This window comes from Oryctolagus cuniculus, chromosome 11 (genome assembly GCF_051225735.1).
Source record: "Oryctolagus cuniculus isolate XC-2025 breed Fujian yellow rabbit chromosome 11, ASM5122573v1, whole genome shotgun sequence".
Classification (NCBI taxonomy): domain Eukaryota; kingdom Metazoa; phylum Chordata; class Mammalia; order Lagomorpha; family Leporidae; genus Oryctolagus; species Oryctolagus cuniculus.
Window position 1 is genome coordinate 33,559,595 of NC_142877.1, and position 15,645 is coordinate 33,575,239.

General features: G+C 40.6%; 1 protein-coding gene and 1 long non-coding RNA gene across 7 annotated transcripts in view; one reads left to right on the top strand and one right to left on the bottom strand.

The window, feature by feature from the left end:
* Window positions 1–15,645, top strand: part of PLCB1 (phospholipase C beta 1) — a 792,589-nt gene that overhangs the window by 637,253 nt on the left and 139,691 nt on the right. For all 6 annotated transcript variants that reach the window (XR_016215911.1, XM_051846235.3, XM_008256382.5 and 3 more), the window contains 3 exons: window positions 3,531–3,663; window positions 6,202–6,255; window positions 15,307–15,526. Coding sequence is in view for 5 of the 6 variants with exons in the window: in XM_051846235.3 (XP_051702195.1) it covers window positions 3,531–3,663; window positions 6,202–6,255; window positions 15,307–15,526 (407 nt within the window). In the remaining variant the exon portion in view is untranslated. The remainder of the gene's footprint in view (window positions 1–3,530; window positions 3,664–6,201; window positions 6,256–15,306; window positions 15,527–15,645) is intronic.
* LOC149123405 (uncharacterized) overlaps window positions 1,930–15,645 on the bottom strand; it is a 43,281-nt gene continuing 29,565 nt past the window's right edge. The window contains exon 2 of the long non-coding RNA XR_016215912.1: window positions 1,930–2,671. This is a non-coding gene — a long non-coding RNA (uncharacterized LOC149123405). The remainder of the gene's footprint in view (window positions 2,672–15,645) is intronic.

The following is a 15,645-nucleotide window of genomic DNA, read 5'->3' on the forward strand; positions in this document are numbered from 1 at the left end:
TTAATTGTATCCTAAACATGAATTAAATAAACTAATGTTTCTGCTTTTTTATTGTAATTTCAGAACCATGAGAAAGGTTTCATGGTTGTTATTCAAACTCACAAAAACATATTTGGGGGAAAGCCTGGGGAGAAATAAAGTCATGTGTGTTGACCTATGATTCTCATGAGTGGAATGGAAATTTGGTTCTTGCATTTCAGTTCATATCCAGATATCCAGATAGTGGAAATTATTCAATCTTTTAATCCTGTTATCAAAGTTAAATTGTAGTATTACACTAACTGTAGGAACCTTTCCTTTTTTCCATTATTTTCAGCTCTTGTGTTTAACTGTTTTATTTAACTTTTCTGTATGAATGCCTTCTCATTCACATAGAGCAATACATTCATATAGGGCAACAGTGAGTAGTCAGGGAACTTTCTTAAAAGATGTGGAAACCACTCACTCCCGACTCATATGGGTGTGTAGGCCCAGTGTTGCCAGGTACAATTTTTCAAGGGAGGAAGAAACCCATTTTAAAATGAAAAATTCCTTTAATTTAAAGATTTGGCAAGCCGGCGCCGTGGCTCAATAGGCTAATCCTCCACCTTGCGGCGCCGGCACACCGGGTTCTAGTCCCGGTTGGGGCGCCGGATTCTGTCCCGGTTGCCCCTCTTCCAGGCCAGCTCTCTGCTATGGCCAGGGAGTGCAGTGGAGGATGGCCCAGGTGCTTGGGCCCTGCACCCCATGGGAGACCAGGAAAAGCACCTGGCTCCTGGCTCCTGCCAGGATCAGCGCGGTGCGCCGGCTGCAGCGGCGGCCATTGGAGGGTGAACCAGCGGCAAAGGAAGACCTTCCTCTCTGTCTCTCTCTCTCACTGTCCACTCTGCCTGTCAAAAAAAAAAAAAAAAGATTTGGCAGCATTGAGTGAACCAAAGACAAAATGTCTACACACCCCATTGGGACTAAAAGTCTCCAGTTTGCAATGTTTTGCTGAATGACATAGGCATATGGTTCAAAGACCGACATAAATAAATAAATAATACAATTATAATGTAACTTACCCATAAGAAATAGTCATTTTTCAGGGAAGAGTTGTACCATAACCTGTAACATCAACTGCCTCAGATCCTTGCTTAGGCTCCTGTCCCTACCTGGTACCAGGGTTCATCTCTTATGCCTCTCTACCAACAATACTGAACAGGCCATGGTATACAAGCAGGCTTTGTTTCTTGAATTACAATAACTTCTGCCTTGACTTGAAGCAGTTTTAGAATTCTTGTGTTAAAGATATCTTTGGTAGAGAAATTAAAGGCCACTTGTGACAATTTTCATCACTACTTTTCACTGAGCTTTTATAAAAAATGTCATCAAATGGCAATGTGCTATTATAGGACAGCATGTCACAATGTCGGGCTCCAAGTGACTTCCGGAAAGCATACTTCATAATGTATTTTTATTGGACTACAGAAGAGAGCATTGGGACAACCTCACTGTCACTAAAACTAGCCCTAGACTCAGAAGACAATTTTTTTTTAAAAAAAGTGTTTTTTTGTTAATTTTTAAAAGCTTATTGATTTTTATTTATTTGAAAGACAGAGAGAGAGAGAAAGAGAGAGAAATCCTCCATCCACTGGTTTGTTCCTCAAATACATGCAACAGCTGGGGTTGAGCCAGGCTGAAGCCAGGAGTTAGGAACTCCATCCAGTTACCCGATGTGGGTGGCAGGGACCAAGGTTAAGCCATCATCTGCTGTTTCACAGGGTGTGCATCAGCAGGAAGCTGTATCAGAAGCATAGGCAGGACTGGATCCTAGGCATTGATGTGGAAATGGGCATCTCAAGCCGTGGCTTAACCCACTGTGCCACAACATCTGCCCTTCAGAAGACAATTGTAATGAAGAGCTGTGGAACATTTAGAGTACTGCAAAACTCCATTGAAATAGTATGTCCTCCTGAGACAGGTATTTTATAAGGATCAGCTTTTATTTGGAAAGCATTTATTAAAGATTTATTCTGTATGGGGTACAGTGAAGTAGCTACTAGGAAGGATGGAGTGGAGATACCATAAGTTGCAATGCATTTATTATTAGTGTGAATAATTGGTAGTATCTCACCAGCTTAACTGTTTCATTCATTTTGTTTAATGTGTATTTACTATGTATCAGGGACTATTCTAACTACTTTATAAGTATCTAGTTATTCAGTCCTCTTAACAACCACACAAGATAGATAATTTAGATATATATCCTCATCTATACAGGTAAGGAAACTGAAGTACATACATTTAACTGACTTGCCTAGTATCATATTGCTAGCAAATGGCAGGGTCAGAATTTGAATGCAGGCAAGTTTGGCTCCAAAATGTATACTCTTTCTTGTTTTTCTAAGAGGGCCAGCGCAATGGCTCAATAGGCTAATCCTCTGCCTGCGGCACTGGCACACCAGTTTCCAGTCCCAGTCGGATTCTGTCCCGGTTGTTCCTCTTCCAGTCCAGCTCTCTGCGGTGGCCCGGGAGTGCAGTGGAGGATGGCCCAAGTCCTTGGGCCCTGCACCCGCATGGCAGATCAGGAGGAAGCACCTGGTTCCTGGCTTCAGATCAGTGCGGTGCGCTGGCCACGGCGGCCATTGGAGGGTGAACCAATGGCAAAAGGAAGACCTTTTTCTCTGTCTCTCTCACTGTCTAACTCTGCCTGTCAAAAAAAAAAAAAAAAAAAAGATTTATTTAGAAGGTAGAGTGACGGCATGAGAGAGACAGAGATCTTCCCTCTTCCATCTGCTATTTCATTTCCCCAAATGACTACAACATCCAGGTCTGGGCCAGGATGAAGGCCAGAGCCAGGAACTCCATCCTGGTCTCCCATATAGGTGGCAGGGACCCAAGTCTTGGGTTATCTTCCACTGCCTTTCCAGGTACATTAATGCAGAGAGTTGAAAACCTATGCTCTTTTGCACCACATCAGTTTGTTATTATTGTAAACAAATAACTTCCAAATGACATCAGCTAGTTAGTACTTTTATGAGTCATTTGACCAGCTGTGCAGTTCTGCTCATCTGGACCAAGCGCAGCTTATGCATACATGGTCATCTGGGGACTGACTGGGCCAGGACGTCCTTGGCCAGGATGGCACTTTTCTCTTCCACATGGTCTCACATCTCCTGTTGCTACAGCAGGGGTGTGAAAATGAGGTGCGAGGGGGTGGAATTCACAAGCTTTTTTTTTTTTTTAAATCCTCTGCATCTAGATTGCTGGTCTCATTTGGCAAAGAAAATCACACAGTTAGGTCTGGAATACATGTGGGAGGATACTGCCAAAGGGCATAGTCATAGGTTGGTGAAAAAATTGGGACTTTAAGTGACCACAGTCATGGTTCTACACCATGCTGTTTTTACCCTGCTTTTCATACAGTTTCAAATTTGATATTTCAGACTCTAGGGGCCAGAATTGTTGTGAAAATGCTATAATGCTATAAAATATAGCCTTGTTGGTTTAGGGAAGCAATCAAAGAACAGTAAGAAATGTTGGAAATGACAGGATACTTACGATTTTAGGCTGATCCTGGGGAAGCACCTTCAGAGGCACCAAGTGAAGCCAAGACCACTCCAGCAGAAAATGGAGTGAATCACACTTCATCCCTGGCCCCCAAACCACCCTCCCAGGCTCTGCATAGCCAACCAGCTCCAGGTAAGAGTTGCACAACCTGAGTAAGGGTCTATGGTTGTTACAGGCCACTGAAGGAGGTTGTCTGAGTCAATGTTTGAAGCTGCAAGTGAGAAGAGATGCATGGACGTGGGATGCGCTTCTCAAGTGTGTGACAGATGAATGAATGAGTGCCCCCCCCAAAAAAAGACTCCTAAGTGCTCCTGTGACTTTGTGGGTAACTTATGAAGCCACACCAACAGCAGATCCCCAAGGCTACCTGGGTCTTTGTTTGCTAATGGATTAGGATCCCTCCGCTGGCATGATTGTAAAGAGGGCTCCATGCAAATTATGAACAAATCCGGGACACACATTCTCGGTTCTCTTCATTAGCACCTCTGCCAAGAGCACTGTGCCTCTTTCTGTGACTTCCTTTCCATGATCTGGAGTGACGAACCTGTGCTGGCTTTGTCCTCAGACCATCACATGGCTTCCATTGCTCTCCCTGTCTCCCCCCGCCAATGGCTTATGAGGGCACATTTTATTATTGCCCCCACTCTATGGATGGATAAGCTGCCATTTTCAACTGATAAAGTCCTTCATAAAGGCCATTTAGCTGGGGAAGAATGGATTCAGGACAGGCACAGTTCCTTCTGATATTAAAATTCTTGCGTTTAGCTGCACTTGTGTCTCATTTCCAGACATCTCTGTGCAGCTAAGCTTGACATTTAACCTCATGCTGCTTTATGTTATCATCTCTCCTGTGCAGGTCTCATTTCTCACAGTAGCTACAAGGCTTCCTAGGACAGGCTTCTGTTGGATAATTCATTTGCCCATCACTCAGGGTTGAGAGGTAGAATGTCCTTGATAACTTTGTGTTAAATTGCTTAATAAAGTAAATAAAAGGGATAAAAGTTATTTCCTTCCATGAAGGCATGGCTTCATGTCCTATAGCAATAGGGGTCTAAGAATATTTCCAATGAAGGGTCCAAGAATATTTCCAATGAAGGAGAGTGAGAGTTTAAAAAGAATCATATTTAAATGGAATCAGACATTCATGTACTGATAACTCTGCTTTCCTGTTTTTATTTTTTATTTATTTGAGAGGAAGAGAGAGAGAGCAGTCCCATTTGCTGGGTCACTCAACAAATATCCACAAAGGCCCCAGCCCAGGCTGAGTGTCTATGCTAGTAGCTGAGAACTCAATCCAGGCATTTCACATAGGTGTAGGAACAAATTACTTGAGCCATCACCACTGCCTCCCAGGGTCTGCATCAGCAGGAAGCTAGAGTCAGGGACCAGAGCCAGGTATAAACCCAGGTACTTTGATATGGGATGTGGCCATCCTAACCAGCATCTTAACCACTAGGCCATACATCCAGTCCAAGCGCTATGCTTTTAAGAGTGTTGAAGTCAATGATAGTAAGAAGATGACTTAATCATGTTATTTTCAAATAAAGAATTCAAATACCAATATAAGCATCTGAGTACTTTCAAAATATAAATAAATCATTTATATATGCAAATAAACATAGTCTTGTGCTACTGAGAGTTAAAAAGAATTTAACGTTTTATTTAGCTTGTGATATTTGACATTTATTTTTGCTTTATATTTTAGAATAATTTGACTTACAGGAAAAATTTTTAAAGGGCCAAGAACATATTGCAAAAAATGATCTCCACTTCCCCAAAAACTAACATTGGACAGGACTCTGGTATAATTATCAAAATGAGAAAATTAACATTGACACGGCACTATGAACTGAACTACAGACCAGGTTTCAGCTTCATGCGCTTTATTCTTCTAATGTCATGTTTTGTTTCAGATTCCAGCTCCGGGATCCTATGTTATAGATGATTGCCATGTCTCCTTAGCGCACTTTCATCTCTGACAGTCCTTCAGTCTTTGCTGTCTATCAGAACCTTGCTACTTTGTAGACTGTCTCTCAGTTTGGGTTCGCCAGCCTACTGTCTTATGATTAGATTGAGATTCTACATTTTTGGCAAGAACCCCTTTGAAGCACTGCTGTGCCCTTCCCAAATCATCCTATCCAGCTTTATAATACTGATGTGTCCCATCACTGGATGTCAGATCATTTGTGAAAGTGATCTTTCCCCTGGGAGTTATGATCTCTCCTTTTAGGGGAAGACAACTTTGAAACTATATAAACATCCCATTTCTCCTTATACTTTTGCCCACTGGTTTAGGCATCCATCAGTAGATCTTGCCTGCAATGATTATTAGTGCCTAGTGGTTCTCATTTGATTTTTCAAAGCCCACATTCTGTTCCTGATGTTGCTAAAGGTGGCAGTGGCATTGCCTTTACCTAACTTGTTTTGATTCCAAGTAGAGTGTCCTCTCCTTACAAAAGGAGCATATAATTTCTTATTTCATTAAATTTGTCTCAAAACTACAAAATGAAGACATTTTAAAATAATTTTTAATAATTTTCTCTCAATTTAAAATTTCTCAATAAAGAGACTCAAATGCCAAATTGTTTTTTTTCTTGTTTTGTATTTATTTTTATAGGAAGAATAAATGTAAAAAGATTTATTTATTTTTATTGTCTATTTACATTGCAGGTTCTGTAAAGGCACCTGCAAAAACAGAAGATCTTATTCAGAGTGTACTAACAGGTAAATACTACCATGTCCCCATGTGGAATTAGGCAGCTGAATATTACAGTGTCTGTAGAGGAAAAATTTCCACTCATCTCTGAAAAATAACATCATTAATTTAAAAAAAAAAACAGACAGTCCTAGTTTATGATATAATCACAGAAAAGAAAACATACTTAGCAAGCAAGACCTGCTGACATACAACTAACATGGTTTTATAAGACAGCTATTTCAGAGCCAAAGAAGAATTTTCCACTGGGAATGTGACCCAGTGAACTGGAATACATGTCTTCCCCAAGAGCAGACAATAAACTGGATTTTGGATAGTAGAATATGATCCACTTGTGACCATAAAATGCAGATTGTTTAAGAACTGTGACACAGTTTAGAAATAGTTTGTACTTGGCTATCAACTAGTGGGATTAAAATTGGTAGAAATTTCACACAGCACAATTAGCAGTATGTCGTAGAGTCTTAATTTTTAATACTTAATACATAACAGAAATTGCACAAATATTCATCAAAAGCATCGGCAATCATCAGAGCCAAAATTTTTGTGAACAACTCAAATTTCCATCAACATTAGGGTAGATAATAAATAAATTGTAGAGTGTTCACTTAATATAAATAGTGATATATTCATAGAATAGAGTAAGACATAAATGTAGAAATAAACAATAACCATAAAACACACAACCATAATGCACAGGAAAGGAAGCCAGACACAGAATACATTCTGCCTAATTTCATCAATGTAAAGTTCAAAACGAGCCGAAATGAATACATGCCATTAGAGAACCTAATTTGGATTACATTTGTTGAGGAACAAGACCCAAAAGGAAGGTTTTTGGCGCACTAGCAATATTCTGACTGACCTGTTAGCTTTCTGAAAATTTACAGGGCTATCCATTTGTTATTTATGTACTTTAAAGCATAAAAATGTATTTATGTGTCAACAAACATACACAAAATGCATATAGAAAACTTGCTTGAGAAAGATATCGAGGGATTCAGATGGTGGAGTGGGGAGGGAGCTTGCTGCTAGAGTCTAGGAAAAGATAGTTTAAAAAAAGTGGAAAGAGTGCAGTCTCAGGGAAGAGTTAAGGAGAAAACCGCAGAGGAAACTCTACACACAAACTGGAGGAACACAGTGGACCTATGTGGAGGGCAAAGATGCACACAACTTAGGACTCCAGCAGCCAAGAGCCTCCACACCAGTGGTTGGAGAGTGAGGTGAGACCAGACTGCAGAAGCCCAAGCCACTGGCTAAAAAGCTACAGGAAGAGCCTAGAGGGAACCTGGCTTGGAACCCCATGGGGGATAATGTATCCCCCAAACTAGAGGAGAAAAAACAAAGGAAGGACACGTTTTCTCTCTCCCTGATCATTCCTGCAAAAGCACCCTGTAACAAGCTGACAGAGAGAAGGCACCATTTTGGGCATACATAACAGTCATGCTGCTCGTGTCTGCACCCAGCAATGAGATCTGGTGGGGAGAACAGACTCAGGACTGGGGGCTTGTGACTGTGGGAGGCTTGTGTGCCGGAATTGTAAAAACACTGATGCTGTGTGGGAGGACTCAGCTCTGGCTGAGACATTGGGCAGTCACTGTGGGAGACTCCACGTGATCAGGGCTCCCTGTTTACCTGGCAAGAGATATTGCTGGTCCTTGTGGCAGAGTGGACAGATGATATACTTACTGGGGCTATTGCCCAGGACTGTTCTCCTTCAAGGAGAGGAACTCAGCCAAGTCCACGTCAACAGACAAGAAACCTCCCCTCTAATTAAAAAAAAAAAAAAAAAAAAAATTTACTACACCAAACCTGGTTGTATCACCTCAGACACATCCTTTACCCTGGAGCACTGAACAGAGCTCTCTGGCCATGCCTACCACACACCTATATCATTCCCTTAAGTAGACACTCCACTAATCCAATCAGACATAGTCCAAAGATAAAAGCCGCTACAGCAAAAAATCAAAGAAACCAACACCCCCAAAAGAACATAACACCTCAATACTAGATTATGAAGATGATGAGATGGAAGAAATGCTAGAAATGGAATTCAAAAAATTGATCATATGATTACTTAGCAGTAATCAGAAGCAAATGCATGGACTAATGAAAACCACACATGACACAAAAGAAAATTTCTCCCACAAAATTGAGATCTTAAAGAGAAATCAAAATGAAATCTTGGACGGCCGGTGCTGTGGCTCAATAGGCTAATCCTCCGCCTTGTGGCACCGGCACACGGGTTCTAGTCCCGGTCAGGGTGCTGAATTCTGTCCTGGTTGCCCCTCTTCCAGGCCAGCTCTCTGCTGTGGCCAGGGAGTGCAGTGGAGGATGGCCCAAGTCCTTGGGCTCTGCACCTGCATGGGAGACTAGGAGAAGCACCTGGCTCCTGCCTTCGGATCAGCGCGGTGCACCAGCCACAGCGCGCCGGCCGCGGCGGCCATTGGAGGGTGAACCAATGGCAAAAGGAAGACCTTTTTCTCTGTCTCTCTCTCTCACTGTCCACTCTGCCTGTCAAAAAAAAAAAATGAAATCTTGGAAATGAAGAATTCAATAGAACAAATAAAAAATACAGTGGAGAGCCTTAACAACAGAATCAGTGAAGCAGAAGAAAGAATATCAGACTTAGAAGACAAAGCATGGGAAATTATACAGTCAAACCGAACACAAGAAGAAGAAATTAGAAAATTAAGATGTTGGGGATCTACAGGATACTATCAAACGACCCAGCATACAGGTTTTAGGGGTTCCTAAAGGTGTGGAAAGAGAGAGGGGTTTAGAAGGCCTTTATAGTGGAATAATAACAGAAAATTTCCCCAATTTAGAGAAAGAAGGGGGCATCCAAGCACAGGAAACACATAGAACTAATAGACATGACTAGAAAAGATCTTCATTACAACATATTGTAATCAAACTCTCAACAGTAAAACAAAAAGGATTCTAAAGTATGCACCAGAGAAACACCTGTTAATTTCAGAGGATCTCCAATTAGACTAACAGTGGACTTCTCATCAGAAACCTTATAGGCTATGAGAGAATGGCAAGATATATTCTAAGTTTAAGAGAGAAAAACTATCAACCCAGAATACTATAGCCTGCAAAGTTCTCATTTATGAATGAAGGTGAAATAAAGACCTTCCATGACAAACAGAAATTGAATTTGTCATGACCCATCTAGCCCTGCAGAAGATACTTAAGGATATGCTGCACACAGAAACACAAAAACATGGTCATCACTATGGAAGAAGGAAAAGGAAGTAAATCTCCCAGTAAAAGTACAAAGGAAATCCAAAATAAAAAATTAGGAATATTTATGGGAAAATGGCAGGGCAAAGTCATTACTTATTAATAGTCACCTTGAATGTAAATGGCCTTAACCATCTAGTTAAAAGACACAGACTGGCTGAATGGATTAAAAAACAAAAACCATTTATTTGCTGCCTACAGAAAACATATCTCACTAACAAAGATGCACTCAGACTGAAAGTGAAATGATGGAAAAAGATATTCCATGCTAACAGGAACCAAGAAAGAGCTGGTGTAGCCATCCTAATATCAGACAAAATAGACTTTAACACAAAAACTGTTAAAAGAGACAAAGAAGTACACCATGTAATGATTAGGGGATCAATTCAAAAGGAAGATGTAACTATTATAAACATATATGCACCTATTTACAGGGCACCTGGCTGTTTAAAAGAAATGTTAAAGGATCTAAAGGGATACATAGACTCAAATACAGTAGTAATGAGGGATTTCAGTACCCCACTTTCAGCAATGGGCATATCAACCAGACAGAAAATCAGCAAGGAAACAGAGTTAATCAGCACTGTAGACCAAATGGACCTAACAAGCCAGCGCCGCGGCTCACTAGGCTAATCCTCCGCCTAGCGGCGCCGGCACACCGGGTTCTAGTCCCGGTCGGGGCGCCGGATTCTGTCCCGGTTGCCCCTCTTCCAGGCCAGCCCTCTGCTGTGGCCCGGGAGTGCAGTGGAGGATGGCCCAAGTGCTTGGGCCCTGCACCCTATGGGAGACCAGGAAAAGCACCTGGCTCCTGGCTCCTGCCACCGGATCGGCGCGGTGCGCCGGCCGCAGCGCACCAGCCGCGGCGGCCATTGGAGGGTGAACCCACGGCAAAGGAAGACCTTTCTCTCTGTCTCTCTCTCTCTCACTGTCCACTCTGCCTGTCAAAAAAAAAAAAAATGGACCTAACAGCTATCTACAGAACTTTCCATCCTACAGTTGGAGAATAGACATTTTTCTCAGTTGTCCATGGAACTTTCTCTAGGATTGACCACATGCTAGGCCATAAAACAAGTCTCAATAAATTCAAAAGAAGCAAAATCAAACCGTACATCCTGGAAGTTTTAGCCAGAGCCATTAGGCAAGAAAAAGAAATCAAAGGGATTCAAATTGGGAAAGTGGAAGTCAAACTATCCCTATTTGCAGATGACATGATTCTATATATAGAGGATCCAAAAGACTCCACCAAGAAACTATTGAAACTCATAAAAGAGTTTGATAAAGTAGCAGGATATAAAATCAGTACACACAAAGCAACAGCCTTTGTATACATAGACAATGCCACGTCTGAGAAAGAACTTCTAAGATAAATCCCATTCACAAGAGCTACACAAAAATTTAAATATCTTAGAATTTAACCAAGGATGTCAAAGATCTCTACAATGAGAATTATAAAACATTAAAAAAGAAATAGAAGAAGATATAAAAAATGGGAAAATCTTCCAAGCTCATGGATTTGAAGAACCAATTTCATCAAAATGTCCATTCTCCCAAAAGCAATTTAAGGATTCAATGTGATACCAATCAAAATACCAAAGGCAATCTTCTCAGATCTGGAAAAAATAATGCTGAGGTTCATATGGAATCACAGGAGACCTCGAATAGCTAAAGCAATCATATTAAAAAAAAAAGCTGGAGGCACCACAATACCAGATTTCAAGACCTACTACAAGGCAGTTATAATCAAAACAGCCTGGTACTGGTACAAAAACTGATGGGTAGACCAATGGAACCAAATACAAATGCCAGAAACCAAGAAGCCAAAACAAATCCCTGGAGCAAGGACAGTCTCTTCAACAAATGGTGCTGGAAAACTGGATCTCCATATGCGGGAGTATGAAGCAGTACCTCTACCTTACACCTTATATGAAAATCCATTCAAAATGGATTAAAGACCTAAATCTATGACCTGATCCAATCAAATTATTAGAGAAAATTGTGGAAACCCTGCAAGTTATTGGCACAAAGTTCTTGGAAAAAAACACAGAGGCACAGGCAATCAAAACCAAAATTAACAAATGCGATTACATCAAATTGAGAAGATTCTGTACTGAAAAAAAAAAAAACCAGCAAAATGAAGAGGCAACCGACAGAATGGGAGAAATTATTTGCAAACAATGCACTGATAAAGGATCAATAACCAGAATGTATAAAGAGATCAAGAAACTCCACACCGGCACTGTGGCTCACTAGGCTAATCCTCCACCTGCGGCACTGGCACCCCAGGTTCTAGTCCCAGTTGGGGTGCTGGGTAAGGTCCCTGTTGCTCTTCCAGTCCAGCTCTCTGCTGTGGCCCAGAAGGGCAGTGGAGGATGGCCCAAGTGCTTGAGTCCCTGCACCCGCATGGAAGACCAGGAGGAAGCACCTGGCTCCTGGCTTCAGATCAGTGCAGCACCAGCCATCGTTGCCATTAGGGCAGTGAACCAACAGAAGGAAGACCTTTCTCTCTGTCTCTCTGTAACTCTCTCACTGTCTAACTCTGCCTGTCAAAAAAATAAAAAAAAGAAACTCCACAACAAAACAACCCAGTGAAGAAATGGGCCAAGGACTTAAACAGACATTTTTCTAAAGAGGAAATCCAAATGGCCAACAGACACATGAAAAAATGTTCAGGATCACTAGCTGTCAGAGAAATGCAAATCAAAACCATAATGAGGTTTCACCACACCCCAGTCAGAATGGCTTTCACACAGAATCAACAAACAACAAATGGTGATGAGAGTGTGGGAAAAAAGGTACCCTAATCCACTGTTGTTGGTGATATAAAATAGTAAAACCACTATGGAAGACAGTTTGGAGATACCACAGAAATCTGAATATAGACTTACCTTTCAAGCCAGCCATCCACTCCTGGGAATTTACCCAAGGGAAATGAAATAATCAAATAAAAGACTTATCTGCACCCCCATGTTTATTGCAGCTCAATGCATAATAGCTAAGACATGGAATCAACCTAAATGCCCATCAACTAAAGACTGGATAAAGAAATTATGGGATATGTACATCGTAGAATATTACACAGCAGTAAAACAAAATGAAATCTGGTCATTTGCAACAAAATGGATGAATCTGGAAAACATCATACTTAGTGAAATAAGCCAGTCCTAAAGTGACAAATACCATATGTTCTCCCTTATCTGTAATAACTAATAGGGCACCTGAAAGGAAATCTGTAGAAGTGAAATTGACACTTTGGGAAGCAATGACTTGAACAGCCCTTGTCTTGATTGTTGAGGAACAGTTGTTTTTGTTTTTGTTTTTGTTTTTCTTAATGGACTGGAAATGGTAGAAGTAGGTGAGGATGGGATGAGGGGATGAGAGGGCAGTTATGGTGGGAGGAATCACTATATTCCTAAAGTTCTACTTATGAAATTTGTATTCATTAAATAAAATGTTTCTTTGGAAAAAAAGAAAGATATTGAAATAAAACAAAATGTGTTTTAGAAGACTGAGATCAATGTGAAACAATATAACATTAATTTTTAAAATGACAAAATTGCTCATAGAATGAGTCCAATATTATTTAAAGGTGCATAAATGCATAGACAAAAGGCAGTGAATGAGTCTGAAGCAATATATTAGCTGTTGTTATCCCTGAATAACTTATTTAGGAGTGATACTTGTATCTTTAAATTAATGGACATTATATTAAGTGTATCTAAGGAATAGTTTTTCATATTCAAACTTTCCAAAAATACTAGTCTACAGTGAATTTTGTATAATAAGATAAAATATCCATAATCCTATTTCTATACTGCCCATAGTTGTTGCGCTGCAACCCTTTAAAAATAATAAGATTGAATGTGTTACAAAAATGCTTCAGTTCCTCAACATTATAAAATCTTAATGTAAAAACATATTGGGCAACCATAATGAGTCCATTCAGGCCTGAGGGAAACTATTAAATAAATGTACCTGGTTCTCTCCACAGTTTCCTTCTCAAAAGGATTCAAATATCAGGAGAATATACACACTATAAGAAAAGGAAGCTTATTTTGATGCTTAAAGACCTTAACATTTAGGGGTATAAATTATTATTCTGATTCTAATGTTTATCCCCTAGACATCTCATTTTCCATTCAAGTCTGTTATCCATTCATGGCATATATTATTTCTGAATCTTTTGATGGCTCTAAATATTTATGGCAACACATTTTTTTGTTACCAGAAGCAGTAAGTTCAAAGAAAAGGATGGAATCAAGTGAACTATGACTTAATCAGGGTCCAGATAGATGGCAGTTCGGTAGAGTTAGAACACCATCAATTATAAGTCACCCCGCTGTTCATGAATCGCTAAGAAAGGAAAGCACCGAGACACTATGACACTGTTGACCATAGGATGCATTTTTTTCTAAGATTTTATTGATTTATTTGAGAGGCAGAGTTACAGACAGAGAGAGGGAGAGACAGAGGGAAAGGTCGTCCATCCACTGGCTCATTCCCCAAATGGCCACAATGGCCTAAGCTGGGCCAATCCAAAGCCAGGAGCCAGAAGCTTCTCCTTGGTCTCCCACGCAGGTGCAGGAGCCCAAGCACTTGGCCATCTGCTACTGCTTTCCCAGGCAATAGCAGGGAGCTGAATCAGAAGAAGAGCTGCCAGGACACGAACTGGCACCCATATGAGATGCCAGCACCGCAGGCAGAGGCTTAGCTCATTACGCCACAGCACCAGCCCCAGGATGCATCTTTATTTGAGAAATGTTAATGTATTTTTAAAATACATATTCTAGAATTGTTGGATCATGTCAGTAAAATGCAGAATGCTTTAAGGTCAGACTCTGTCACATTAAAAATTTTATCAGCATTGGGTAAAATACTATGTAGTAATGTAAGCTGATACTAACCTTTCTGGTGCCTTTATACAAAATAGATTAAGGGCTCTTCTCCCAAGTCTTTTTATTGGTATATACTATTGTGATACTGGTACAAACCTACAGTGCCTGCACTATGAACAGCACTCTTTAGAGATGGTGCTGTAGAACCTGAACAATCATTTGCTCAGCTTCTCAGGAACTGTGCCAGAAACTACGTTAACTACTTTCCATGAATTGCTTTATTCTATCATCGTAACAACCCCATAAAGTAGTAGAAGTTATAAGCATCAGAGCAGATGCTGTGGGTGCCCTGTGCAGATTCTCTACATCTGGTGCACTCATCTTCCAGCTGTGCTGAGAGTTGGCTGCTAACAGCCCATAGCTTCCCTTTCTCTGAAAAAATTTCCCTCAACTAACAGGAAGCTTCCTTTCCCAAAGGTTATGGTCCCCCAACCCCCTGCACTGATTGTCCCAAATAAGCAAGAAGCTGACTTTCTTGCCTCCATTGTGTGTTAAGATGGACACCCCGGTGTTTCTGATGGGGTCAGAAGCTAAGCTCCAGCTAAAGCCACTGACTTGCTGAGCTTCTTACCCTATCCCATCTGCCTCCCTCACTTCCTGACTCTGACAGCTCCTCTGTAAATGCCATCCACCTCAACTCCCTTCTTGGGTTCCGCTTCTGGGGGGTCCAAGCTTAAAAAGATAATACAAAGGAAGAAATTGTTTTTTTTTTTTTAGAAGTTTGGTAATATAATCTTGAAGTTATCAAGTGATAGAGCCAGATTGGAAACCAGATATATTTGGCATCCAAGCTGTGCTCATAAGCTCCAGGTGGCTAGGAGCAGACAAGTGTTGCTCAATGAGCAGGATGCTTCTTCCTCCTTCATCAGGATGTTGAGTGTCTCCATGTCACTTAGTTCTGACTCTCATTTGTTGCAGAAGTGGAAGCACAAACTATTGAAGAGCTAAAGCAACAAAAATCATTTGTGAAACTTCAGAAGAAGCACTACAAAGAAATGAAAGACCTGGTTAAGAGACACCACAAGAAAACTACTGACCTTATCAAAGAACACACTACAAAATACAATGAGATTCAGAATGACTACTTGAGAAGGAGGGCAGCTTTGGAAAAGACAGCCAAAAAGGACAGTAAGAAAAAGTAAGCTGAATGAATATTTTTGTTTGTTTTATAATATGACAGAAAAGAGTAATTTACATGGATTTTTGATGTTTTATACCATACAAGGATATGTTGAAAAGTGCATATTATGAAAAAAA